This window comes from Meriones unguiculatus, chromosome 20 (genome assembly GCF_030254825.1).
Source record: "Meriones unguiculatus strain TT.TT164.6M chromosome 20, Bangor_MerUng_6.1, whole genome shotgun sequence".
Taxonomy (NCBI): Eukaryota; Metazoa; Chordata; class Mammalia; order Rodentia; family Muridae; genus Meriones; species Meriones unguiculatus.
The window spans coordinates 57,400,292-57,428,092 of record NC_083367.1 but is presented as its reverse complement, the minus strand read 5'-3'; the positions used below and the strand labels follow the sequence as shown (position 1 = coordinate 57,428,092).

Below are 27,801 nucleotides of genomic sequence, written 5' to 3'. Positions count from 1 at the left end.
AAGTGCTGATGTATGTGCTAACCCTGCTGCCGTGACTCACTGTCCACAGCGGTGCTGTTCATGATGTGACAAGGGAAGACCGCCAGGAGGGCGTGCTAGGTTGTTTCTGATGTGAGGGTTTGTGTTTGGGGTGGGGATGGTGCTGACTCTCAGCAGGCTTTAATCATTAGTTACCACAAGCACGGAGCACCTGGCACCTCAGTTGGTGAGCCCACCGTGGCCCACAGCCTCCACGTGACTTAGGTCCTGCTTGCATAGGGAACCGCAGGGTCTCCTCGTGAGGACTGGAAGGTGACCTGGGGTGAATTGTCCCTGCAGCTTGCCAGGCAGAGGCTGACCGTCTACAGCAGTGCTTGCGGGAACTGGCTTCTCGCTACCACCTGGAGCAGCAGAGGAGAAGAGCCCTCCATAACAGCCTGGTGGTGAGTGCTTGCATCGCCTGCATGGTGCTCCGGCAGCTCAGGACATGCCAGGGATGACTGTGGGGTCACGGCCCAGTGAGAACCGATGAAAAGGGCTAGACTCCTATAGAAATGCTGGAGGTGGGATGGGGTGGCAGGAGTAAGCCTAGGTAGGGCAGAGAACGTCAGAGTCGAGCCACAGACTGTCAGGATCAAGCCTCCAGAAGCCACTGGCCACTCATACAGGAGACAGTAATGGAGAGGAAGAGGTCCACCACAGTATTGGGGTAACTTTGGTCACTCTAGGTACTGTGATCACATCAAGACCTCAAAGACTGGTGGTTAAGATGATGTGAATGTGGGACAGGTGAGCAGGGGGTGAATTTTTTTAGGCTATAAGAAGCCCAGAAGTTTCCCTGACACAGAGCCTTGGGGTCCCTGAAGCCTGTGAGCAGCTTCCTCCCTCAAGGCCTTGTACCACTTTTTCAAACATAGAGAAGGCTCCAAGGATCTCTTGCCTTTCCAAAAGGCAAGACCTAAGTTCCCTGGAAGGCCAGACCTCCACACACAAACATGAGCCGCCAAGGCCTACAGCGCATTTGGCCAACCCACTTCTCAAAGACATGGCTTCCATCGGTGTGTTTTGCCTAGTATCTTGGAACCGTGGTTGCTAATTTCCAAAAGCCTGTGTGTCTGTCTGTGGGCGCACAGCTCCACTAGACTTTAGCAACAGTGAGAAGCACCTGCTCTTTAGCACATCTGATTTCTTGTTTCAGTGCTCAGAACTGACCTTAGAGATAGTTTCTGAATGCTTATAGTGTAACAAGCACCTACTAAAGCATTTCAGGGAATTCCCTCCCCCTCCTTTTTTTTTTTTTTTTTTTGAGAAAAATGTTTTCAGCAGTGTTGGCACATCCTTTAATCCCAGCCCTTGAGAGGCACAGGCAGGTGGGTCTCTGGGTTTGAGGCCAGCCTAGACTACAGAATGAGTTCCAGGACAGCAAGGGCTACACAGAGAAACCCTGTCTCAAAACAACAACAACAAAAACAGAAACAAAACAAAAGCCACAAAAACATCTTAATCTTCACGGCATAGTTGGTTCTTAAGGCAGAAAGTGTCGGTCCCTGGAGAACCCACTAAGAGTTCATGAGAGTAAAGCGCGCCCACGTCTTTGCAGGTGTTAAAGCAGCAGACATATACACGGTGCCCAACTGCAGGCACTGGAGAAAGTATTGCATGCCATACAAACAACAGACAGGTTCCAAATGTGCTGACTGCTGGTGGGCTGGGTGTACCCGCTGCTCTCCTTAGCATCCGGAGGCTCATGGGAGGAGATGAGAACTCTGCCTTCAGGAGCCTGGCCGCACATGGAGTTCTCTTCCCGGTATTTACAACAGCCACTAGGCTCTACCGTGACTTTGTCTGGGTGCCTTTTGTATGTTAAAGGTGATCTTACCACAGCTGAAGCCAATAGAAAATGGAAAAGGATCAATGGCCAAGAGTTTTAACAGGTAGTGTTGAAAGGCTGAGCCTGCTTTAGATAAAATAATAATAATAATAATAATAATAATAATAATAATAATAATAATAAAGCCAGAAAGTTGTGGGTGATAGATGCTGAAGAATGTAGGGTCCCCACACCAATGATGTACCCTGAGCCCAGACAGGTCCTGAAAGCAGTGTCCGCGTTTGAATAGCTATTGGTATTACTAGGCCACCTGGATGGTTTCCAGACAATTGCAGGCAACAGTCTCAGCCTTGGTTGTAGCATCTTGGCTGCTGGACTCATCTGCCTAAATGCCGACATCCCCATCTTCCCTACCCCCTTTGAAGGATGGCAAAGATCTCATCCACAGGAGTGGCAAAGGGCCTGTCTCTAAGGCCAGCACCAATGCTGTGCACACAGGTGGGCCTGTTGTGTCCCACCTCCTTCCTCCCGTTTTTCTCACTAGCCCCCATCCCGGTCCGCTCTTGTGAAGGCATTCCAGGGCTGCTTTCCCATGTGAGCCTTCCCTCCCACAGTTCGCCTGCACGTTCGCTAGTGTGCTACCAGTCCTCACGCTTTCCTAAGACCAAGGCTGTCAGGGGGAGGCATCCAGGGGCATCTGGGGCCAGGATACCCGGTTACCAGATATTTGGGGCCTGACTGATTGTCTTGAGCCAAGGTCCGCTGTGTGTCAGAGCTGTATGCCAGAGAGGGCTCCACAGGCCGTGTGGCATGGAGGCTTGCTGGGTTAGAGAAGAAACCAGACCATAGCAGGCTTCAGCCATCTCCGGACAGCGGTGGGGCTGAGCCGAGGGAGTGTGCGGTGGTGTCATAGGTGAGATCAAGATGCTTTCAGGCACCCTGGTAGAAGATGGATGGGCTTCTTCAACAGGGTTTGTCACCCAGGTCTGGGACACAGGTGTGGACCGAGCAGCATAAATCCTGTGCTGACAGTATCCACAAAACAAGATGGATCCTCCATTCATCTGCTCCTACCCTGGAGGAGACTTGCCCTCTCTGTGTGCACGACTCACTTTCATTCTTTGTTCTCCTCTAGGCAGTTAGTCACCATGACATCATCTAGATGACCCCAGGAAGGGTCAGGATAACAAGCCATAAGCCAAATTATTGAAATTCCTTCTGAAATGCCTGAGAGATTTAGCTCAGGATACCAGGAAATGGATTTTTTTTGTTGTTGTTTGGTTGTTGCCACTTAGTGAACAAAATCTGTTAAAAGTTGGATAAAAAACCAGAGACGCCCTGAGCTGGCTGCCCTGTGGGGAAATTTCAGAGGTCAGGGCAGGTCTGCTGCCGAGCTGGCTCCTGTGTTATCAGTGGTTGAAAGCTCTTTATTGTTGTAGGAGCTGAAAGGGAGCATTCGAGTCCACTGTCGCATTCGTCCCCCTTTGTCGTTTGATAGAGAGTTGGATCGTTCGTCTCCGCAGAGCTGGTAATTTACTTTCACATTCTGACTGTGTACATCTTGGGGTGGGGTCATTTTTGAAAAGAAAGCCTTAAGGTAGTGGCAGGAATTGCAGTGTTCCCAGCCCTGGACCCTGGACTAGCTCCTGGTGCCTCAGCTGTCTCTTGAGTGGTGCTCCTTTAGGACGTAGGGCAAGGCCACTGGGATCAGGCTGGAAGGTAGCCAGAGTACCTGCGAAAGCACGTCCGTGGGGCTGAGCCTGTGTCCTGGGTAAGTAGCAGGGTCTCACCCAGCCTTCCCCTTCAGGTCATAGCAAAGGGGCATTTCTTCCTCCCGAGACCTCTCATCAAGGCTAAGGAATGTCAGCAGGACATGTCCCATGCTCCTAAGGAGACACTGACCCCCCGCCTCTGCCTCCTTCCTTTCATGTCTGCCCCTATCCTCTCATCTCTACCTCCCCTCCACTAGTCTAGGCTGGTGTCCTTGGGATTTGCAGTGGGTATTGACTCCTTGGCCCGCTCCATGCTTTCGGTTCTATCCCAGAACAGCCCCCCAACCCCCGAGATTTTCTCCTTATGTTATACATTCCTAGTATGACATGTACCATCTCTGTCCATCTTGTGTTTACATGAGTTTGGTATGTGTATGTGGTACATGTGTACATGTTTGTTTATAGGTGCACACACACACACACACACACACACACACACACACACACGCAGGCTAGAGGAAGGTGCTGATTACCCTTTTCTATCATTCTTTACCTAATTCTACTGAGGCAGTGTTTCTCCCTGAACCTGGAGCTTGAATTTTTCATCTAGATTAGCTGCCTGTGAACTCTACTAATCTTTCTAGCTCCACCTCAACACATGTTATAAGTATGTGTAAGACCATGTCTGCCTTGTTATGAGTGCTACAACCCAGACTCAAATCTTGAAGCACTCTTAACTACTGGGCCATATTGCCACGCCCCAAATATTGCCTATGTTTCTGGTAGTGGCAGAGATATTTTCTTTTCAAATCTTTAAGTGTTCCGTTCTGCTGGCCATAGTACATAAGATGTTTTCACACCAGCAGCCATGGTCATTTGTGCAAAGCTACGACTGGAGAACAGTCTCACAGTATCCTGTGAGACTTAGTTGTTCTGAAGAGCAATGAGCATTCCTTTCGGATCCTTGGCTTGCTTCTCTTACACTGTTAATCTATTCCCATCTGTAAGGTATAGTGGTCATACACCCCCATACTTGGGCTAAATGAGTGAAAACAGAGGCCATCAGAAATGGATTCTCAGTTACCCCCTCCCCCAGCATTCCACATTCTGGGTGGGGTGCCAAATAGTTCAGATGCGGACAGTTCCAGTTTGATGGGATATTCATTCACTAAACTGCTCATCTCCCTCAAAGGCTCCTCTGAGGTGGCAGAACCTTCATCGACACTCTTGTTGCTTCTTCTCCTTTAATTTTTATTTTGAAGTTTATTTTAATTTTTATTTTTATTTTGCTCTTTTTCAGGTTTCTAATTCCTGCAGGCACACATCTGCCATTGCTTTTCTATGACTCTCGTCCTAACACGGGCATACGTGTAGGGGAGAGTCACATGTTGCATGGATCCCACAGCTGACCCACTCTCAGAACATGTGCAGGAGGTGGGACTATGAAACAAAAAGTAAAGATGGAGAAAGCAGGGTGCGTGGCAGAGTTTTGGGAACAGCATAGAGGAGGAAAGAATTCGGAGTAGCAGGCATACAGGGATTGCCAGTGCCTTTGAGTATCAGAAAGAAGTAACATGCAGTGGTGCTTTTAGTTTTAACAACTGCCTTATCTCTGCAGTGCCATCCCTGGAGAAGTGGTCCGAGCCGTTGATGATGTAAGTAGTCCCTGGTGAGTTACATCAAAGACCCTTTCTCTGCCACATCCCAGTGTGCCGGGGACCCCTACACTGAGAAGCACTCGGGAGTAGAAAAGGCACACGTTGCCTTCTTTCTTCATGCCTTGTTCACACTGAATAAGGATATAAAATGTTTCCCACTTCTGCTGGAGCCACAGACAGTGAACAAGAATAGCAAGAAAACATGTCTTTGTGAAGAAGTTGCTTCACAGGATTCGCTTTCTTGCTCAAAAGATCCCATCTAGGAAGTTCTAAGATTTCAACCATTGAGAAAATATGAAAGCAGTTATGTGAAAAATGGACTTTGTTATTCTGGTTTTGAAATAAGCCTGACTGTTGCTTAAGCTCCTCAGATATCTTAGTACTGTCTACAGACAGGCCCAGTGGTAGCAGTGGGGCCAACTGTGGTTGGGTGTATATCATGCTCATGGGCAGGGGAAATCCTAGATGATTGTTCTGGGCCCCTTGTATCCACAGTAAAAGAAGTTCTGTAGACAATGATCCTGACTCAGGATGTAGAGCCCACTGCAAGAGATGCTCATCCACAAACTCAGAGCTCAGGGACTTTAGACAATTGAAATGCAAGATGATGCTAAAAATCCTAAGTCCCCTACTGTTTCACTGATTACCTCTAAAGCTACTGGAGCCTCAGTACATACTAGGAGGTGTGGAGGGAAAGAATTATACATCTATGGTCCCCTTCCCATAAGAAATAGAATTCAGGACAAATACATGTTTTTTGACGAAAGGTTTTCTTTTTTAAATATCAGTCTTTTCTTTTATTCAACTTTAAATTTTTTTATTTATTTTAGCCAAGTGTTGGTGGTGTATGCCTTTAATCCCAGCACTCAGGAGGCAGAGGCAGGTGGATCTCTGTGAGTTCAAGTCCATCCTGGTCTATAGAGCTAGTTCTAGAACAGCGAAAAGCTACACAAAGAAACCCTGTCTTGAAAAAAACAAACAAAAAGTAATAATTATTTTATTTCATGTGTGTTGGTGTTTTTACCTGCCTGCATGTCTGTGTGAGGGTATTGGATCCCATAGAACTGGAGTTACAGACAGCTGTGAGCTGCTTTGTGGGTACTGGGAATTGAACCTGGGTCTTCTGGAAGAACAGCCAGTGCTCCTAACCACTGAGCCATCTCTCCAACCTTGGGAAGTTTTTCTTTATGGACGATCCCATCTAAAATGCTCAGAACAAAAGGTGAAACTGGAATATCACCAGTAGCCATTTGGGCCTTCTCATTAGTCCCCTATAGATATGCTGCCCTTGGGGCTGACAGAACCTTCTTTGTAAAGGTGTGCAATGCACTGAGCTAGAGATACAATGGCTTATGTCCTGTGACCAGCGATGCATCCACGTTGCTACCAATGTACCTGCTCCCAGCCATTCTCCAGGTGAGCATGTGGAGGAAGAAGCAGCCAGCCACATCTGAACAGTATAGGATGTGTCACTAGACAAAGAATATGATTTCCCTAACAAATCTGATTATTAAAAGAAAGAGAGAGAGAGAGAGAGAGAGAGAGTAGAGGAGGGACATGCCATTCAGTAGGACTCTAGTTACATAGTGGTTTTCATGTGGCTTTGTCAGACACAACTGGGAAGGGTGTTGGGGGCACCTGGCTACTTGGAAAACCCAAATGCTTTCATATGACATGAGCCAAGAGGAACAGTAGGATAGAAGAAAGCTGCGTACCCAAGGCTGACCTCTCCTCAGTGAGAAGACCCCCCTTATCTTCTTCAGATTTTGGGAAGAGAGGTCAGGTGTCCTTGTACCTGCTGTCAAGTGCCTTTAACAAGGACTGATCCTTCTGTCAAATTGGCTTGCTTGGGGTGGCAAGTTTTGTCACTGTCATGATTTGAATATGGACCTCCCCAAAGGGCCTTGTACTGGGAGTTTGTCCCAGTCAGGTAGATGTACTGGGAATGAATAGAGTCTCTAGGAGATAGGACCTGGAGCAAGGGAGATGGCTAAGAGCTCTTGCTGTGCAGGCCTGAGGACCTTGGCACCAACCATGTGTGACTGTGTATGCTTGTAGGCCCAGCATTGGGGGACAGTGGGACACAAGCACATTCTTGGAGCTCACTGGCCAGCACAGCCTAGCTGAAATGATATACTTGTGTGTCAGTGAGAGAGCTATCTCAGGGTAGTAAGGGAGAGTGGTGAAAAAGGTTTTCATTTGGTCTCTTTATGCTCATACACTCATGCAACACACACACACACACACACACACACTAATGATGGTGCCTACTGCAAGTCAATTAGGTCATGTCTAGAGGGAGCCCATGTAGCAAGAACTGAAGGCTGTGAAAGGAGACAAATCTGCTCTCACTTCTTATCCTGTGACCTTTCTTAGAGGTGCACAATCCAACCAAGATGTGACATAGGACTATAACAAAGGTTAAGCCATTGAGGTCACCCCATTGCCAATGACAAAACTGACTCAGACAAACCTCTCCATGCATTACTCAGCTTCAGTTATTTTGTTCTACCAACAGAAAGCAGGCTTGCTCACCCACTCTTAAAGTTACACCTATTTCACAAGGTGTGATTCATGTTATCTTGATTGTGTTTTAGGAGTCCTTGTCAGTTGAAGGCGTAGACTGTGGCTTTGCAGGTAGATTGAAATGGTTTTAGTTTTCAGTTTTGAATGTGCCAAAAGGGAAAACTGGATTTATGCAAGAATATCTGTAAAAATTGAACAGGGGAGCTGTTTAATTTCTTGAGTTCTTTATATATTCTGGATATTAGCCCTCTGTCAGATATAGGGTTGGTGAAAATCCTTTCCCAGCCTACAGCCTTTCATTTTGTTCTGATGACAGTGTCCTTTGCTTTATAGAAGATTTTCAGTTTCATGAGGTCCCATTTATTGATTGTTGATCTTAGAGCCTATGTTTGTTGGTGTTCTGTTCAGGAAGTTGTCTCCTGTGCCAGTGAGTTCAAGGCTCTTCCCCATTATTTCTTTTAATAGGTTTAGTGTGTCTGGTTTTATGTTAAGGTCTTTGATCCACTTGGACTTCAGTTTTGTGCAGGGTGATAGGTATGGGTCTATTTGCATTTTTCTACAGTTAAACCAGCATTATTTGTTGAAGACGCTATCTTTTTTTTTCCACTGTATGGTTTTGGCATCTTTGTCAAGAATCAGGTATCCATAGGTATGTGGGTTTATTTTTTGGATCTTCTACTCAATTCCATCGAGTAATCTAATTAAAAAAATGGTGTGCAGAGAGGGCTAAACAGAGAATTCTCAATTGAGGACTACTGAATGACAGAGAAACACTTAAAGAAATGCTCAATGTCCTTAGTCATCAGGGAAAAATGCAAATCAAAATGACCCTGGGATTTCACCTTACACCCATCAGAATGGCTAAGATCAAAAACTCAAGTGACAACACATGCTAGAGAGGATGTGGAGAAAGCGGAACCCTCCTCCATTGCTGGTGGGAATGTAAACTTATACAACCACTTTGGAAATCAATCTGGCGCTTTCAATAGGACAAATAGGAATAGTGATTCCTCAAGATTGAGCTATACCATTCCTAGGCATGTATCCAAAATATGATGCTCAAGTACACAACATGTTGTACACTTGCTCAACCATGTTCATAGCAGCTTTATTCATAATACCCAGAATCTGGAAACAACCCAGATGTCCCTCAACTGAGGATATTGTGGAACATTTACACAATGGAACACTGCTCAGCAATTAAAAACAAGGAAATCATGAAATTTGCAGGCAGATGGTGGGAACTAGAAAAGATCATCCTGACTGAGGTATCCCAGAAGCAGAAAGACACACATGATATATTCTCACTTATAAGTGGATATTAGAGATATAATATAGGATAAACATACTAAAATCTGTACACCTAAAGAAGCTAAGCAAGGAGGACCCTGGTAACATGCTTAATCCTTATTCAGAAAGGCAAATAAATGGGATAGACATCAGAAGAGGGAGAAAACAGGGAATAGGACAGAAGCTTACCACAGAGGGCCTCTGAAAGACTACCCAGTAGGGTATTGGAGCAGATGCTGAGACTCATAGCCAAACTTTGGGCAGAGTGCAGGGAATCTTATGAAAGAAAGGGGAGATAGAAAGACCTGGAGGGGACAGGAGCTCCACAAAGAGAACAATAGAACCAAAAAATCTGGGCACAGGGGTGTTTTCTGAGACTGATACTCCACTCAAGGGCCATGCATACAGATAACCTAGAACCCCTGCACAGATGTGGCCCAGATAGCTCAGTGTCCAAGTGGGTTCCCTAGAAAGGGGAACAGGGGCTGTCTCTGACAGGAACTCAGTGTCTGGCTCTTTGATCATCTCCCCCTGATGGGGGAGCAGCCTTACCCAGAGGAGGACAATGCAGCCAGTCCTGATGAGACCTGATAGGCTAGGGTCAGATGAAAGGGGAGGAGGCCCTCCCCTATCAGTAGACTTGAGGCAGGGTGGGATTGGGAGGGGGCAAGGGAGAGGCTATAACTGGGATGCAAAGTGAATAAATTGTAAGAAATAAAAACAATTTTTAAAATGATGGGAAAAAATATAAAAAAAATTGAACAGGGTGTTTGATGCAGGGTTACAGAACTAGCACTCTCACTTCTGTGTCGGTATGCATGTTAGCAAGTCTCCAAAAACGAAGCTATGTTGGGTTGGGCTGGTTTATATTTTGTTCTGACTTACTGCAGGCATCACAGAATGAATTTAGAAAGCTACTGACTGCTAATATTGGCAGTTTTGAATTCAACTCGAAATCTCAGGATATACGGTCATGAGAAGTAGTATGTCTACTCTTCTCTGGTCATGAGAGTTAATACAGCCACTCTCCCAAGTTATAAGAACCAGTCTGGCTCTTCTCTCAAGTCATATGGGCCAGTGTGGCAGCTCTCTCAGGTCATAAGTGTTAGTTTGACCGTTCTGTCTGGTAATAACAAGAGTCCGTGTTTCCGCTCAGGAGGCATGAGTCTTGTTTGGCTGTGCTTTTAGGTTTATTTATTTTTATTTCATGTATATGGGTATCTGCGTGTGTGTGTGTGTGTGCACAGAGTGTATTTTGCGGTGCGTATGTGCCTAGTGTATATTATACGCACAGTGTGTATTATGCAATGTACATGTGCACAGTCATTACTCCGTGCCTGCAAAGGTCAGAAGGGTGTCAGACACCCCAGAACTGGAGTTCCAGACAGCTGAGAGATGCAGTATGGGTCTGAGGACTCAAGCCTTGAGGACTCAGTCCTCAAGACCTAAGGACTCAGGTCCTCTGCAAGGGCAGCCAGTGTGCTTAACCCCCCAAACCATCTCTTTAGCTCCTGATCTGAAGGTTTTTGATGTGCTGCTGTTAATTACTGTCTGCTACACAAGCCTGTTTCCTGGGAATCAGTCTTATGACTGTGTATCATAACAACACTGAAAATAGTTTTGATCAGTGATTTGATGGCCTTACTCTTTTTTACAAAGAGTAAAAAATGACTATAGTTTTCAAAAATTAACAGAGCCTCTCTGGAAATAAACACTTAAGAGCTTTGATTTTTTTTTTTTTTCTTTAAAGCCATTTTTATTATCGTTATATGCTGTGTATGTTAGGTTTGCAGATGTCAGTGGATCCAATATCTTACAGGAGCTGTTTCTCTCCTTCCACCTTGACATGGGTTCCAGGACTAGAACTCAGGTTGCGACCTCCTGTAATGTGTCAAATGTCTCTAATGTGTCTAACCTCTAATGTGTCTCACCAGGCCTCAAAGGTATAGTTTGTTCTGTATTTCCTCAGGCACTACCATTGCTAAAGCAAGCCAAAGGAGACTTACAGAATCTTCAGGATTGGGGCTTTAAAGACATCTCACAGCTGGTTGTAGTGGTGCACACCATTAGTCTCACAGAGGGAGATCCCTGTGCATTCCAGACCGCCATGGTCCACGTGGTGGGTTTCAGAACAGCCAGAGCTACATGGTGAAACACTGTCTCAAAAACAAAACAGAACAAAACCCGAAAGTAACAACAACTTCCCCAAATCAACAACACCCCTCTCCACGCACACAAAGATATCCCACTCAGGTAGCTCCCATTCCTCAGGTAAGCTCTCAGAGTACCAGTGACTGAACAGCACCAACTCTAGTCTTTCCAGCCTGCCAACGTCTTTCTGGTCAACACTCAGGAACTGTCCTCTGAGAAAATACATCCTCAGGCAGGTTTCTGCCAGCTGGTGAGGAAGTTGTGCTGTGTTGCTTTGTTGGTCTTTTTTTATTATTATTACAGTTTATTCAGTTTGTATCCCAGCTGTAGCCCCCTCCCTCATTTCCTCCCAATCCTACCCTCCCTCCTTCATCTCTTCCCAAGCCCCTCTCCAAGTCTACTGATAGTAGAGGTCCTCCTCCCCTCCCATCTAACTTAGTACTGGCTGCATTGTCCTCCTCTGTGGCCTGGTGAGGCTGCACCCCCCTCAGGGGGAGGTGATCAAAGAGCAGGCCACTGAGTTCGTGTCAGAGACAGTCCCTGTTCCCCTTACTAGGGAACTCATTTGACGACTGAGCTGCCATGGGCTACACTGAGCAAGGGTTCTAGGTTATCTCCATGAATGGTCCTTGGTTGGAGTATCAGTCTTAGAAAATACCTCTGTGTCCAGATTTTGAGGGCCTTAATAAAAGGTTATCACTTTACTGACCACATCTTGCTTTAGTTGTCAGTACTCACATAATATAATTTTTCTACCTTGGTTAGCTTTAGCTGAGCTTCTCGGGGACTTTTCTTTCACACTCTGTAATTTTGCTGAAATTTGTTGATGAACATAAATAGCTACTCGGAGGCCAATACAGGTCCCACACAGACCTCACCAAGGTTGTCTTTTCCTCAATATCTCTGGCTGTTAACTCCTTGGCCAAAGTTCTCAAGCAAAGTGTCTCTGCCCCAGAAGGAAGCAAGGTCCTGAGATTTCATATGAACCTAGCATTCCTTGTGTCATGTAGGATGTCTGCCAAAATGAGGGGATTCTGCCCCCTTCAGGGACTATCTCGATATTGCTCCCCTAACTTGAATAGAGGACCACATCCCGGCTGTAGGGGGAAGGTCCTGGTATTCACTGTGAGTGCAGCGCCACCTCAGATCTGTTGTTCCATTGGAGCATGGAGCCTCCGTTCCATTCTGTGAGATGACTGGGTACCCTCCAGCTAGGAACCTTGATCTAAGCCAGAGCAAGGCTAAGGTAGAGGCCGTGAGAGTGGTGAGCATGCATCGGAGGGTTTCGGGCTGAACAGCACTGAAACTCATGTACCTCCTACTGGACTCCTATGTGAGATTCAGATTAAAATGTGCCTTCGTCTCTGAGATTGTCTGGTAGTTCCTTGCCCTACATGCTTTTGAAGATATCCTAGGAACTGGATACAAATGAGAACATAAAGATTGGAGAATGCACGTTATGTGTAGAGCACTTGCTTAGCACCTGTGAGTTCCTGGGCTCGATTCCCAGACCACAAAACATGCCTTAGAAATACATGATAAGCCAGGTGGTCACGTGCATGCCTTTACTCCTAGTACTAGGAGGAAGGGGCAGGCAGATCTCTGTAGGTTCAGGGCCAGCCTGTTCTCTATAGAGAGTTCCAGGAGAGCCAGGGCTACACAGAGAAACACTGTCTCAAACAAACAAAAACAGACGAAAAAAGAGAAATAGATGATAAGCATGTGTGTGTGAGTGTGTGTGTCCCTGCAGGTGCTCCCAGAGACTACCATGAGCCAGTTGGTAAAAGGAACCCACTGTGCAACTCCCATCTGGACAAACACTGAGCTGTGAGAAAGGAGGGTATGAACCCTGGGACTAAAGAGAAGCGACCGGCTCCGGGAAATAAGGGGCTGCCTGGGAGCACAGGCAGGTAGACTGTGTTGGGAAAGGTTAAGCATTGTTCTTGGGATAGTTTTGTGAATAGCATTCCTCATGCTCAGAGCCTGGAGCACTGGTGAGCTTTTACGGCTTTTGTGTTCCTTAGGTAGTTTCCCGTGGGGCTTCGGTGAGACACTGTAAACCTTAGCATTTCACTTTTTTACTTTTAAGGGTTAAAGCTCAAGTATTTGAAGATAGCTGGGGCCCTGGAGTCACTTGTGGCTGACAGTAAAAATATCCCACCACAGTGAGGCCAAGGCCAGAAGGCCAGTGAGAGCCTGCCAGGAAGCTATCAGTGGCCACTCTTAGAAATGCCACCGTCCTTGTCCATCTGGGTTTTTGCTCCTGTTGATGTTTCAGTAAATGTGAAGAGAATAAAAGGGCCACCCAGGGACAGGGCACAGTAGGTAGGGACACAGATGCAAGGCAGTGGTGGCCAGACAGTGTGCAGAGGAGAGGGGCTCGCAGAAATGGCACCCTCAGTATGCTCGCTCCCTGATGGTGCCTGCACATGACTCCGCAGGCTGCTGTGGCATTTAGTGATAGGACAGACTGTCACCCTAGTCCTGCCTCTCCCTCACAGCCTATTGCCCTGAGGCCTGGCCCACCCCGTCTGTGCTCCTGAATCTTGGCTGCAGTCGCTGCCTGAGCTAGGTTCTCCAGCTGAGCACTCAAAGCAAGGCCTCGGTAATTTGTTAGGAAGCAGCTCTCTGTGTCATCCCTTCAGGGATCAGTAGCTCTACATGCCCCCCTCTTTAACTGGTGATGTGCCAAATCAGGTGTGAGGAGAGCCAGGGGAGTGTGAGACCTGGCCACATTGAAGAGGAGCAGCAACAGTTAGGAAAGACAAAGTCCGGGCGCTCTGCAGGCTGAATCGAAGCTTAGTCTACGATCAGAGGAGTTGCCAAAGGCCATTGTTCGGCAGCCTTTTGTAACCGGCCGCACCTGCTTACCTGGCTGGGATGCCTGTGGGGTTGCCCCGGCTGCACAAATAGTTGAAGCTGCGCTGAGTGCCTGCTGATGTCAGTGTGCGGGGGTTGCCGGGGAGCCTGCATGGTGCACATTGTACTGCAATTGCCTTTACTGAGTCTTCAGCAGTAGATAAAGACAAACGACCACACCCGGAGCAAAGAGCCGCTGGTCCTGGAGTTTGTAGCTCTGCTCCCAAAACAGGCACCACTTTTCACATAGGTGTACACACACATCTCCATAGATACTCTATATCTTTTCTTCTCGAAGACTTTATTTCTTGTGGGTAGTATGCATGTGCACACAACTGGGCTCGGTCCGTTTTCTCTTTTCCACCTTCACGTGGGCCCCAGGGATTGAGCTCAGACCCAGTCTTGTGCGACAGCCCTTTCCCCACAGAGCGTTCTTATCATCACACACCATACATTCTTCTCTATCCATTTTCCCCACCAGGCTCTTGATGTTCAGACAGGGACCCAGATGTCCACAGGTTACCACACTGTCGCTGTTGTGTATTTTTCCCCATCCCCCATCTGTTTGTGAATTTGCATTTTGTTTTAGAGCTGGAAACAACCAAGGCTTGTTTTCATTTTGATGGAGGAAGCCATTGGCACTTTCCCACAAGAATGCCTTTGCTTCTCTTCATAGGCTGTTAAGTGAGACCTAAACTTGAAGAGGCAAAGGCAGGAAGATTGCCTGACAGAAGTTTCGGGCTAGCTTGGGCTACATAGGCCCTCTCTTAAAAACCATCCACTCAAAAGGATCTAAAGTTGTCACATCTTAAGACTAGGCAGTTCACCTCTCCTGGGTGTGGTTATATAATTCGACTGCCTGGCCTCAAAGGGACCTGTGCCTCATCATGATGGGCTCCTAAGGACCCCACAAGTGCAGCTTTGCCCTCGAGTCAGGGAACAGCTGACCCTATCTTTGAAGGGACAAGTATTAAATGTCACTTCCTGAGGGCCATCTGGCTGCTGTCTTTATTACATAGCAGAGTCCCTGAGCAGCCAAGTCCCACCTGTCATCAGAGCATTCTGTGTGTTCCAGGAGAAGTTGCCATCAAAGACAAGCAGCAGCTGGAGCTGCCTGGGGCCACCACTCACCAGCCTTGACCCTGTTTGGTTAATGGAACCCTGCCTGAATCTGCCTGCTCTGTTTTGTCTCCTATTAGGAAACAGTCCTGGTGAGGTGGGCTCTTCCTGGCCGCCCGCCGGCTGACAAGATGTACAATTTTGAAAGGTGAGAAGGTCTCAAAGGGAAGCATAGAGCTGGGTTCAGTGGCAGGGACACCAACTCAGTAGGGCTTAGGCAGATGTGGGGTTCATTCAGCAGTTCCCATGGCTGTGGTCACAGGTGAGCTTCATGCCAATGCTCCAGGTACAAGTCTCATGCTTAGTCATGTAACTTTCATAGCAAGTATCTTGTCAGGACAACAGTAATGCCCAGCATGAGAGAGGGGACCCGAGTGCCTGCGCTCTGCTTACTGCCCTACTCAGGACTCTTCCTTCCCCATAGTTGAGGCTTTGTGGACCTTAGCTGGAGATGTGGAGGCTCTTCCAGCCTGCCACTAACGACCAGAGAACAGGACCAGAGAGCTGCCATGGACCTGGCAGCCCTTCTAGTTAGCAGGCAGGGGCACAGTATAGAAGAGTCCAAGTCAGTGAAGATCCACCTGTTTCCAAGCGTCTGCTCCCCCTCCCACACCCCTGTGCTCCTTAAATGTGAGAGCTTATCTCTGCTCTCTGGTACCCTCTTTCCAAGCGTCTGCCCTCCTCCCCACATCTGTGCTCTCCTTACATTCTCTAACAGCTTGTCTCTGCTCTCCCATGCCCTGCCAGCTTGGACAACAATAGGCAGTAAAGCTCTCGTATGACTCTTGTCTGTGAGGATTCTGTATGGGAAGCTGTAGGGTGTATTATCCCTAGTTTCTGTATTTATACAGCAGTAGTTCTTTGCCTCCTACATGAATGTGACCCCTCTCCTTGACGCCCAGAGTGTACGGCCCAGCAGAGTCCCAGGCAGTGGTATTTGAAGATGTGCGGCCCCTCCTCATATCTCTCTTGGATGGGTGAGTTCCGTTTTTTTTTTCAAGGTCAGTGCCATCGTTACATTTATATATAAGAGCCCCTTATTCCAGTCATAGGATGGCTGGAACTTCAGGGGCTGTGAGTGACAGGAGAGCAGAAGGTGGAAACTTTCTCCTGGAGCAGAGCGGAGTGTGTGAGAACTAGCATCAGATGCAAGCTGTGAGCATGCTACCATGTTCACTGTCAGCCTGTGGAGATGCTTTTTCTACCACAAGAGTCTCCTTAGAATTGTTCAGATTTTTCTTATCTTGTTTTTACTAATTAAAGGTGTTCTTTGACAGTGACACACACACACACACACACACACACACACACACACACACACACACACAGGGCATCCTGATTAATATTGAACCCCAATGTCTCCTACTTTCCTTCTACTTCTGTCAGCTCCTCCTTCCCTCCTCTCTCTAATGTTTATGTCCTTTTGTTTTGTTTGTGACCTGCTAAGTTTAACCAGGACCATCTATATGACAGTGGGTTTGGAATGAGCCAGTGGAGCTAGTGGGCTCAGCATTGGGCCTGCAACTGAAGACCTCTCGTGAATCCATTAGTAGCCAACAGTTCCGCAGACAGGATGAGGCCCAGTGAGTCCACCCAGCCCCCTTATCTGGGGGTGGTTAAAAGGCACAGTCTTGTGTAGGACCGCTGTAGGCAGCTGCAGCTTCTGTGAACTCATGATTGCAATGCCTGCATCATGCTTAGAAGATAGTTCCCAGCTCTCCCCATCCTCAATTCTTTCATTCTATCTTCTCTCCCAGGATACTCCATGAGACTTAGAGGGGGTAAAAGTATAAATGTCCTGTTTAAGTCTGAATGTTACAGCTGATTTCTCAATAGAGACTGTAAAAGCCCTAAGGCCTTGAAACAGTGAACTTCTAGTTCTGAGGGCCCATGGATGCCAACCCAGACTACTTACTATGCCCCGCAAAACTACCTGTCATAATTGAAGGAGAAAGAAAAACATTCCACAATAAAAAAGCAGGCTAAAGGAATTTATGACCACCGTGCCAATCCCACAGAGAATCCTGGAAAGAATACCGCATACCAAACAGAAGGACAGACACACCCATGCGAACAATAAACAGTGCTTGGATAGTTCTTGGGCAAAGTAGGCCTAAAAAAACAAACACCACAAATCAATAAAAGGGCAGTAATTAACACACATCTTTTAATAATTGCCTCGAATAGTAATGATCTCAATTCCTCATCCAAAAAAGCATTCAGACTAGCCTATTGTGTTAGAAAACAGGAGCCGGTTTTGTTTGTTTGTTTTTATTTTGATGTTGCTGCTTACAGGAAGTAAACCTCACCTTCAAGGACAGACAGTAGTTTAGAGTAAAGGGGTGGAAAAAAGTGTTCCAAACACATGGACCCAGGAAACAAGTAAGTGCTGCTGTTCTAATACCTGACATATCAGAAACAAAAACCAATCAGAAGAAATAAAGGTTGCTGCGTTCTGATCAAGAAAACAGCCCACTAAGAGGACATACAAAACAAACAAACTTGGGTATTCCCAGCTTCATACAAATACTTCAGACAAACGCTGTTAATCGTAGAGCTTCAGATTAACCACAACACAGAAAAAGCAGGACAAAAAAAAATTACAATTAAATGACATCACAGATGAAACTGAGAGGCCCTGGCAGAATAGTCCACCCAGGTTCTTTTTGAATTCTTAACCACTTTAAAAACCATTGAGAACAACAGTGCCTGATAGGGAGTTGTCTTCTTTGAGAACCATACTTCTAATCTTGGAAAGTTATAGGCAAGGGCCAGAGCTGTAGGGCAGAGACTGAATTGCAGTACTCCAAGCCAAGACTTTGAACTTGAGGGCATTTTGAGAAGCTCAGTTTTAAAGAAAGTCTCCTAAAACTTTCTGAAGAAGGCTTTCCTAGCAAAGTTGAACCTTTGTCACCACACTGTTGTTTTTAGCCAGTGTGCTGCATGGCCAGAGCCCTGCAATCTGCAGAGGAAGGTCCACTTTGGGACACCCACATCTTCCCCACTGCCATTTGTCTATGGGCCAATCCTCCCTTCATCTGGGATGCATTTAGGGCTTCAGTTCTGTTTTTGCATCTGTCCGAAATAGACCCTCCACCAGAAATGACAAGGGAAGGTCTGTCTGGTCAGCATTCATCCGTTAACCAAGTGAAGTGGGCATCGTGGTTAGACCACCTACCGGACTTGCTTTTCCGTCTGAAGCCCAGCCACGGCATCATTTCAAGTGCCGCGCCTCCTCCAGCTCCACATGTCTAGTGGCTTAGCCCCGAGAGTTGCCTGTCTGTTGGTCGCAATCAAAGGCGCCACACTTGGGACAGGTGCACACTCGGGCGTCAGGAAGGTGGCAGAGGTGTGGAGCGAGGGCCACACCGAGTCTTTGTAGCTCTAGAAGGGAAGCACCTCGGGTGACAGACCTGCTCCATTCTCCTCAGGGTCTCAGAGCCCCGGCAGAATGGAGTGATAAGCCTTGGACCCAGGGCTTCTGCTTTCCCTCTTGTGGCTCCAGACGTGACACAGATGTCTACCCATAGGAACACTTGCACAGTGCCACTTATCAAAGAGTGACACTTACTTGCTTAACTTGCAAGGCTAAATGGATAAGTCTGGATTGAGGTAACTAAGTCAGAATTTCTCAAGTGAGGCGTACGTGGCTGTTGAACATCACCAGGTGATTCCAAGAGGTCATGAGGAAGTCTTCGGTGTGTACTGGGTGGTAGGGCCAGGAGGCCTGCTTCTTTACAGCCAAGAAACTCCTAAAACTTAAATATAACTATGATTCATAAACAATTGTAAATACTCCTTTAGGTGTTTCCAGGCCTCTCACTGATGTTTTGGTTTAAAATAAAATGGCTAGAAAAAAAAATAGGAATCTATCAATAACTCTGGGCTTATGTAAAGTAAACTGTTGTCATGAAACAGTAAATGGTAGGACTGTGAGGGAGCACACACTTGACTATCAGAGTGGGCCTTGGTCCCCATGTGTCCACAGGGAATAAGAAGCCACAGACATTTGGATAAAAAATTATATTTAAAAAAATGACTGTTGGGTTGGTGAGATGACCCAGTAGCTAAAGATGCTGGCTGATAATTCTGGGAACGTAAACTGTGATCCCTGGAACCCACACGGTGGAAGGAGAGAACCAACTTCGGTAAGGTGCCCTCTGACCTCCGCATGTATGCCGTGACACACAAGCCATGAAACAACCCCTCCCAGAACACAAAGTGAATGAATAAAATAGAGGTGAAGAAGGAAAATATTGAAAAAGTGGCTGTTATGGGTATAACCATAGGCCCATGCTGGACCTGTCGTGCGTACTTCAAAGGAAACTGTGCAAGCTTTCCATCAGTCAGATCTTACAAGCGTTAGCTAGGAAAATGAATTCAGACAGGGGGGCTCCACAACCACAGTGAGGGCCAACAAGGTGGGAGCTGACAGCGACCCACAGGCCAGCAGAGGGACTAAGCAGCGGCTCCTGGAGAAGGCTGGGGCCAAGATGGGAACCTGTCAAGCGGTGTGTTGGGTGAGCTTAGCTTAGTGAGAGGGTGCACAAGGCTGCTATGCAGTGGATGGATGACAGGATAGGTGAATGAAAGCCTGCTTTACAAGGAACAGAGATACAGGAGAACACTGACATTTTGTGTCCAGGTAAAAACCTCCAGAGTCAAGTGCTCCAGACTCCACTTAGGTTTTGCTGTACTAAATAGGTTTTGAATTCCAGGTACAACGTATGCATTATGGCATATGGACAGACTGGAAGTGGGAAAAGCTACACCATGTTGGGTCCTCGCTCTGAAGAGAGATCTGGGCTGCCCTCAGGTGCTGATGAAGACTCGGGGATCATACCCAGAGCAGCCGAGGAACTCTTCAGGTATGCCCCTGAGGGTGAGGACTCAGGGCAGGCAGCGTGAGCCCTGACAGAACAAGCCTGGGCTGGGAGATGGACAGAGCCGGTGCCCCTGTCAGGGGTCCTTCAACCAATCCTAGCAGCAGCCCCTTGTATCTGGGTGTTCTTGACTGTAAACATATGGCACATCTATTCTTAGGATGCGCGTTCCCGAGAACTCCACAGAAGCCTACGCGAAGTAGAGGGTTTGGCTAGGGTTGTGTTTGGAGAGGGAGGGCAGAGCAGACACACCTCTGTTCCTAATGCTCCTTGGGTGCCTGTGCTTCAGCTATCACAGAGGTCGCCGTGTATTTGGCCCATCAAGGGTCCCTGTTTCGTTAGCATGTCCCCAGAGGATGCCTGCTGCTACTGCTAATCACCTTACCAACAAAAGTCATCCCAGGAGGAAGACAGCAAAGGTGGTCTTGAGTAGACTGCCTCGGTGGCACGGCCTGGATACTGTGGTTCTTGTGACTCGTTCCTGTGGCTGTCACTGGAACAGCCCCTTCGGGAGGTCACTTTCCTGGCTTCCCACCTCTCTGTCTACATGTACCTGAAGCTGGACATTGCACATCTCTAGTGGAAGTGCTGGCTCTTGGGGTCACACCCAGCAGGCAGCAGCTCCACAGAGCAGTGAGGTCAGTGCCCCTAGCCTACCTCCCCTGAGAGCGGTTTTGTTTTTTTGGGATTCCTCCTGTTGTGTTGACCTTTCCTATCCTAACCCCCAGAGCCAGACAGTGATGTAAGCACTCCCACCTCAGCCTCTTCAAACCACTGTTCATTAAGTATTTGTGCAAATGAACAGATGTGTTTTTCTATCTGCATGTACTAACTGCTTCTGGAAAAAAAAAAAAAAAGTTGCAAAACCCTTGCTAATTTTCCACCGCCCGTGGCTGTTATTTCCAGAAGACTTGCCAGCTTGGGTCACTGTGCTTTAGAGACAGGCACAAGAGACAAGCAGCTTTGAGGGTGGCCCTTCGGGACATGTGCCCACATTCACAGGACCACAGGGAGCCATGTCTTTAACCAGAGTTTGAGGGCGCCCTTTTCTAAGCATTGTGACAGCCAGATGCTTCCCCACGTGTGGAAACAGTACACATGGATTGCTTTGTGTGACCTCTTGCCTTGACCTTCCTCTTCCCAGTCCGGCAAGCTAGAGATGGCACAACAGCAGCTCGAGTGAGAAGGGCTCAAGCTGACTCAGAAGACTGACCTTAGTGACTGAGGGTCGAGGGACCCTGGCTCTGCCATTACTGACCCTGGGCCTATATATGCTCTTGGCTCCTAGAGGCTCCCCTGTCTACACAGCCAGCAGTGAGGCTCCCCGGAGGGTAGGCCCTGCCACTGCTGGCTTGCTTTTCTTCTGGCAATAGTGAAAATAAATCTTCATAGATGGAGAAACCTGTCTTCATAACATCCTAAATAGTTCTCCATGACCCATGAACGTATTTAAAGAGTCAGTTACTCAGCCTTAACTTGCATGTGAAGTCCATGCAAAATCATGGTCATGGTCCAGAGGGTTTAGTCCATCAGGGTGGGGAAAGCTTTGTGGACAACAGGAAGATGGATGATGTGACTTGGTCACACAGCACCCGTCAGGAAGCAGGGACCTCAGGCCAGAGAGGGGCTGGAGTACAATTCTCAAGGCCCACCCTGTTAGCCTACATCTGCCAACCAGGCCATAATCTCCATCTGCTGAGAAACAACTCCTCAAGCTCATGAGCCTATGGGGGACATTCTAGCCCAATGTGAACTCTCACCCGGCCCTGTCTGAAGTTTCCCGTGGGCCACGGTGACATGCTGGGTCAGGATGAACCGACAGAGTTGGAGTTTCCTCTTCCAGTTGGGAGATGGGCCAGACCCCAGCTTCCCCCATGCCCATTTCCTTCCAGGAGAATCACAGTCAAAATACGGAGGATGTTTTACTCTTTATTTCCTACTCACTGTAGACCAGACTTTGAGAGTAACAGGTTCAGGGCGTGTGGGTGACTTCCAAAGTGCAGTGTAGGAAGCTATCAGTTCTCAACATACAGAACTGTAGCATCAGGCCTGAATGTCAGGGAATGCCTTTCTGAACCATTATCCTAAAAAGTGTCCCTGATTGTGTCACCAAAGGAAAGCACCCACCAATTTAAGTGAAACAAGACAACCGTGGCGAGTGTGGGGGATGGGGTCATTCTATTCTATGTCCTCCTTTATCCCTTCTAACCCTGGATGTTGACACTGATGCTTCAGGGTTAAATTTCCTTGTCATCTCTATTAACCAAAACATACTGTATTTTCCAGCGTGCCAGGCATTGATCAGAAACACAGAAATACATAGATGTTTGTGGTAAAGCTTTGCACCATCAACCCCAAATCAGAATGGACAGGCCAGTGTGGCCTAGTAGAATCTGTGTGGGACTTCAGCCCCATCCTCCAGAACAGCTTCCTGAGAAGATGCAGTTTTCAAGGCCAGCTGGCTTTACTGTTCAAGTGTAGTGGCAGCTAGGATTCCCCCCCCCCCCCCCCAAAGACCAAGAACAGCTGTGTTTCATCTCTGCTCCTGAGATTCCATCTCAGCCTGGACTGGGAGCCAGGAGACATAGGGGAAGGAAGACAAAAGACAAATGTTGGTGGCCATTTTTGCCATATGGGGTTTTGTTGTTTTCCCTCTAAGTAAGACACAAAATTTCTGTCTGTGAGCCTGAGGTGGTTCTTAGGTAGCCTCTGAAAGGGAATGGGAGAAGAGAAGGATCTCTGGCCCCAGTATTCCCCTCACCAAATAGGCCTCTCAGTAAACTAACCTTGGTAGGAAAACTGTTTAGAAGCCCATTTTCCTGCACCACTGGGGGTATCTGTGAGGGACAAAGAACAGGTGTAGGCTTCTGTGTCTATGCTGTACTCTTCATAACTCTTCACGCAGTAGGTGCCTAGTACCAAGGGCACCTGTTGTCATGGTAGCTGGTGACAGACAGCTCCTAGGAGGTAGCCTCGTTCTCAAGACAGCTTTCACCCACAGGGTTCCAGGTTTCTTCTCCCCAGTGACCATGCTTCTAGTGGAGTCACTCCACTTCATAGGTCGTGTGACTTGTGTTTCCTGCGACTGCAGCCATCTGCCCTCAAGAGGCATTCTTATGATGCTTTCTGTGATGGGCCACTGAACTTCCCTGATGCCTGAATTTTTGTGTTTCTCCCAGGCTCATTTCAGAAAACCCTTCAAGAAGCCCAAAGGTTGATGTCTCCATAGTAGAAATTTACAACAACAACATCTTTGACCTTCTGGCCAAAGACAGTTCTGCAGTGATGTCTGGGGTTAAGTGCCAGGCGGTGACAACCCAAGAGGGACGTTCAGAGGCAGCCAAGCTGACCTGCAGGTGAGTTGCCATGGAGCCCAGTGCCCTGAACACAGGTACTTACAGCAGCCCACTCCCAGCTGTGCCTGGAAGGGAACCAGTGCTGTCAACCAATGAAGCATCTCATGGAGTGTGCTTAGTGTGTGCATATGGGTCCAGCATAACAAGGCTAACTGCAGAGACAACAGGGATCTTAGCCAGATGGGATACTGTGAGTATCTCACAGCACATATGCCAATCAGAACATCAGGGTCTCACCTCCAAGATATATAGGCTTTAAATGTCAAAGATATCCTACCTACCTACCTACCTACCTACCTACCTACCTACCTACTTATCTATCTATCTATCTATCTATCTATCTATCTATCTATCTATCTATCGCTTTCTGAGATGGGATTTCTCTGTGTCACCTTGGCTGTCCTGGAACTCACTCTGTAGACCAGGCTGGCCTCAAACTCACAAAAATCCTCCTGCCTCTGTCTCCCGAGTGCTGGGATTAAAGGCGAGCACACCATGCCCAGCCCCCAATGTCAAAGATAACTTAATAAAACTATTTTAAAAATAAAGATAAAAGAGGTAGGGGAGCTCAGTGGTGGCATGTACTGACCCTGAGTTCTCCATCTAGTCACACACACACACACACACACACACACACACACACACACACACACGACAGACACCCTATATAAATAACTTCTAATTTAAAGAAAATCTTCATGAGAGTTGGTGGACACCACCCAGCCTTGAAGAAGAGGCTTAGAGAATTGAAACACACTGCCCACCCCAATACACACACATAAACACACTCAGTGAAGGATGAGTATAACTATTCACATGTGGAAATATCAGTATTTTATAGGATGCTATAATGAATCCTTTTGGAAAGGTGGGAACCATCTTATTCATTAAATATCCTCACCATTAGGCATTCCTCAAGGTGCATGCCGCTATGCCAGGCTTGCTCAGCATGTAAGATGCTCCTGCCTGGCCAGCCTAGAGCTGACGAGGGGATTCTTGCTCCATTGTGAGGATGTGAGTCAGGCTGCCCACTGTAGGGTCCATAGCTAAGCACAGTGCTGGAAAAGCCTACAGGAAGGCACACAGCTAGCTATGATGTGCTCGCAGAAAGTACTAGAAGCCAGCTTTTCACTGGCGGGCCCTGATGAGGCAAGCGTTCATCAGCCGCCTGCCACACGGACAAAGATGAGAGTGGAGCTTAAGTTTTGTTTCATAGATTTGATTGGCTGCACAAAATATTTTTAAAACTTGGAGCCTTAAGGATGTAGCAACTGAAGAGAGTAGTAGTCGCTAGGTCAGGGCCTTTTGACTCTGCTCTAAAATCGTTGAGTATTTCAGAGTGAACAAAGAGGTGTGAAAGGTTGGCAGGGCCTCAAAACTCATCAGTTTGATTTCTACACAAGCACTTTACCATTGAACTAATATCCTCAGCCCTTCTCCCTTTTTAGATAAAGGGTGTTACTCAGTTGTCTGAGCTGGCCTTGAACTCGGTAGACCAGGCCAGCCTTGAACTTGTGATTCCCCTCCTGTACTTCTTGAGTTCTGGGATTACAGGCCTCTCTCTCTCTAGGACTGGCCACTGTACTTTCTTGAACTGGGCACACTTAGCTCACATGAGAGTTGTCTGTCAGTGGAGTGAGTTTAGGTTAACCTGAGCGTGGAGCAGCTGTCCCCTGCTGTATCAGCTTGGGGGTTTCCTCTGGCCTATCTCGTCCTTTGCCAGGGCTGTCACGAGTGCCGTGGAGTTTGTGGGGCTCATCCACAGAGCTGTGCATCTCAGAGTGCAGCACCCCACCCTGGTGCACAAGAACTCTTCCAGATCTCACTTAGTTGTCACGGCAACTCTGACCACAGCTTCCTCCTTGGACAGCACTGGTAAGTGGACACTTGTGCTGGGTCAGTTCAAGGTAGAGAAGCCCATCCCCATAGAACCAGCGTGGCCTCTCTCTTGGTATCTCTCAGGACTTAAGTGAGCATGGCCGTGATCATTGGTGGTCTACAGCCCATATCAAGAGGGCCCTTGGGACACAGGGCCCTTCAGAGGTGGGAAGGAGAGGGAAGGAAGCACCCAAGTTGGAAAGGAGGGTGCACTTATACCTTGGAAAGACACACATCCATCCTAAATGAAATGCAAGCTCTAGGGTATCAGTATATAACACAGCCCCACGCACATAGGAGGACAAGGGCTATGTTGGAAAAAGCTGGCGATGCCGAGGGCAGCAGCTTAGATGTCAGCCACTGAGTCATGCAGAGCTTGATCATATGAGACTCACCCCAGCAGTTAAATGCTGCAAGTTCACGGCCCGCATGCTGTGCTGGACAGCTGCTACTCTGGATCTTTACAGGGTACTGCACGAGTGCAGAGCTCTGGGCATGGCAGGTCGTACTCAAGGCTGGTTCTCAGTCACATGGATGGCCAGTGTAGATGGACATTCTTCATCTTGTCACAATGACACTTGGCTTCTGCAAGGGAAGAGACTAGCTGGCCACAGCAAGCTCCATGTTGGTAGTGCCTGCATCTGGGTGCTTAGGGAGCCCACCTGCCTGCCAAGGGATTTCTGGACAGGAAGCATGAAAGGCTGCCTTTTATGTAGTGAAACTGCCTGTGGGTTCTGTTTTCTTTTTCGACAGAAGAGTGTTTTCTGTTTTGCATAACAAGGATAGATTGATTAAGCTTTAAAAAGTATCTCTAAGAGGTTTACTTGAGAACATGACACACAGCAAGATGGATGAATGCCCCAAGATGAAAAAGCCCTTTGCAGAGGTTTCGAGAGCTCTTTGAGCAAGGACAGTGGATCTGCTCTCAGGAAGGCAGATAACTGTTCTGTGTGAGGTTTTAGTTCACACTATCCCTGGCAGTTTCCAGCAACATTATTTAGTTTTGGGGGAACAGATCAGGCATTGGCTGAACCATCTTTAGCACAACATGCTTTGTTTTCCCCCAGAGAGGCAAAGACTGTTACTCTACTCCTTAAATACTCCTTCACTATCTGTATTTACGAGTGAAATGAGAAGCAGGGTCCTAAGGGTGGACTTTCAGCTCTCACATTGATTGACGTGAGGCTGAGCAGTCCTTTCTGGCTTTTCCTTTCGTCGCTCTCCTTGCCCCAGCCCTACAGTCCAGCCAATCCTCTGCTCCAGTGGATTCTGCAGACCGTGCTGGCCAGCTGCTGGCCAGGCTGCAGCTTGTGGACTTGGCCGGCAGTGAGTGCGCAGGTGAGCAGGGACTAGAAGATATGTCCCAGATGAATGTCATGTCAGCAAAGGGCAACCGAGTGGAGGTAGGGTATGAGTTAGCCCAGAAGGCCATGTTAGATCCCTGTTACCTTCTGACGGCCAGAAGCTCAGCTCTTTCTGCTGGTGGTCTGTGCCTAGAGGAACTGTTATCAGCAGTTAAAGGGACCTTGGTAACCCACTGGAGGACTCATCTTAATGGCGGGGTGGGCCACATGATAATTCCTAAGAGCCGCCCCTGTTTGCCTGGTTCCTGTCCCGCCAACATGCTCACGGCTGGCTGCTCTCCAAACCCTCCAGCTGTGTCTGGGGTGACTGGCTTGGCACTGAAGGAGACCTCCTTCATCAACCGGAGTCTGGCTGCCCTCGCAGATGTCCTCGGAGCCTTGTCAGAGCACTGTGACCACATCCCGTATCGGAACAGCAAACTCACTCACCTGCTTCAGGACTCAATTGGTTTGTCTTCCTAAGAGACCCCCAAAGCAGAAGGGATTAGCCCAGCTTTGGGGACTAGCCCAGCCATGCTTGTTTCTTTTCCTAAGGGAGCCTCACATTTGTACAGCCTTTGGCAAAGTCACGGCTCTGCCAGGCCCCTGCCATGTTCTGTCCTTGGTGTGTTCAGGACTTTCAGTCACTGCAGCTTACACTAACTGTGCTGTAGGTTGGCCTAGGTAACAGGCTCTCCCCTTGCCTTTCCAGCACGCTACAGAGCTCCTCAGGGTGGCAGGCAGAGTCCATGGATGCCTAAGCTCTGCAGATAGGACCGCACTGAGGGATGAGTGGCCTTCAATGGCTTCTAGTATGGGCAGACTCTCTCCACACATGCAATCCCTGCTTGGAGTGTGGGCAGAAGCTCTCCATGAAAATAGCGGTCTGGTGCTTACTGATGCCATTTTCATGCTTCACACCTGGCATCTTTAATTCTTTTTTTAAAGGTGGTGATGCAAAGTTACTGATGATTCTGTGTGTATCCCCTGGGCAGAAGCACATGGCAGAGACTCTACAAGGCCTAAAATTTGGGGCCCGAGCTCGGCAGGTTGAGCGAAGACCATCCAGAAGGAGACCACCCAGCTCCCAGATGCGGAAGCCAGGGATGGGCCTGGTATGGTAACTGGCTCTTCCCTGAGATGTGCTTCTTGTCATTGCTTTGGGGTGTGAGTGCTTCAGAAATAAACAGGTTTCTCTTGGTCCCAAAGAGGCTGT

At 47.8% G+C, this 27,801-nt stretch overlaps 1 protein-coding gene across 8 annotated transcripts; it reads left to right on the top strand.

Annotated features, from left to right (window-relative positions):
* The first annotated feature begins 209 nt into the window (after window positions 1-209).
* Kif25 (kinesin family member 25) lies at window positions 210-27,781 on the top strand. Of its 8 annotated transcripts, XM_021644018.2 has the most exons (11): window positions 210-422; window positions 3,250-3,338; window positions 5,141-5,177; window positions 15,206-15,273; window positions 16,028-16,102; window positions 19,844-19,993; window positions 23,188-23,364; window positions 25,088-25,239; window positions 26,476-26,580; window positions 26,899-27,054; window positions 27,534-27,781. In XM_021644018.2, exons 4-11 carry the CDS (start codon window positions 15,257-15,259, stop codon window positions 27,707-27,709), a joined length of 1,008 nt encoding a protein of 335 aa, XP_021499693.2. In that variant the 5' UTR covers window positions 210-422; window positions 3,250-3,338; window positions 5,141-5,177; window positions 15,206-15,256; the 3' UTR covers window positions 27,710-27,781. The 8 variants fall into 8 exon arrangements, with proteins under 8 accessions (XP_021499693.2, XP_060229325.1, XP_060229323.1 ...); XM_060373340.1 differs by lacking the exon at window positions 210-422 and having other exon boundaries at window positions 3,176-3,338; XM_060373341.1 differs by lacking the exons at window positions 210-422; window positions 3,250-3,338 and adding an exon at window positions 3,408-3,581.
* The last annotated feature ends 20 nt before the right edge of the window (window positions 27,782-27,801 follow it).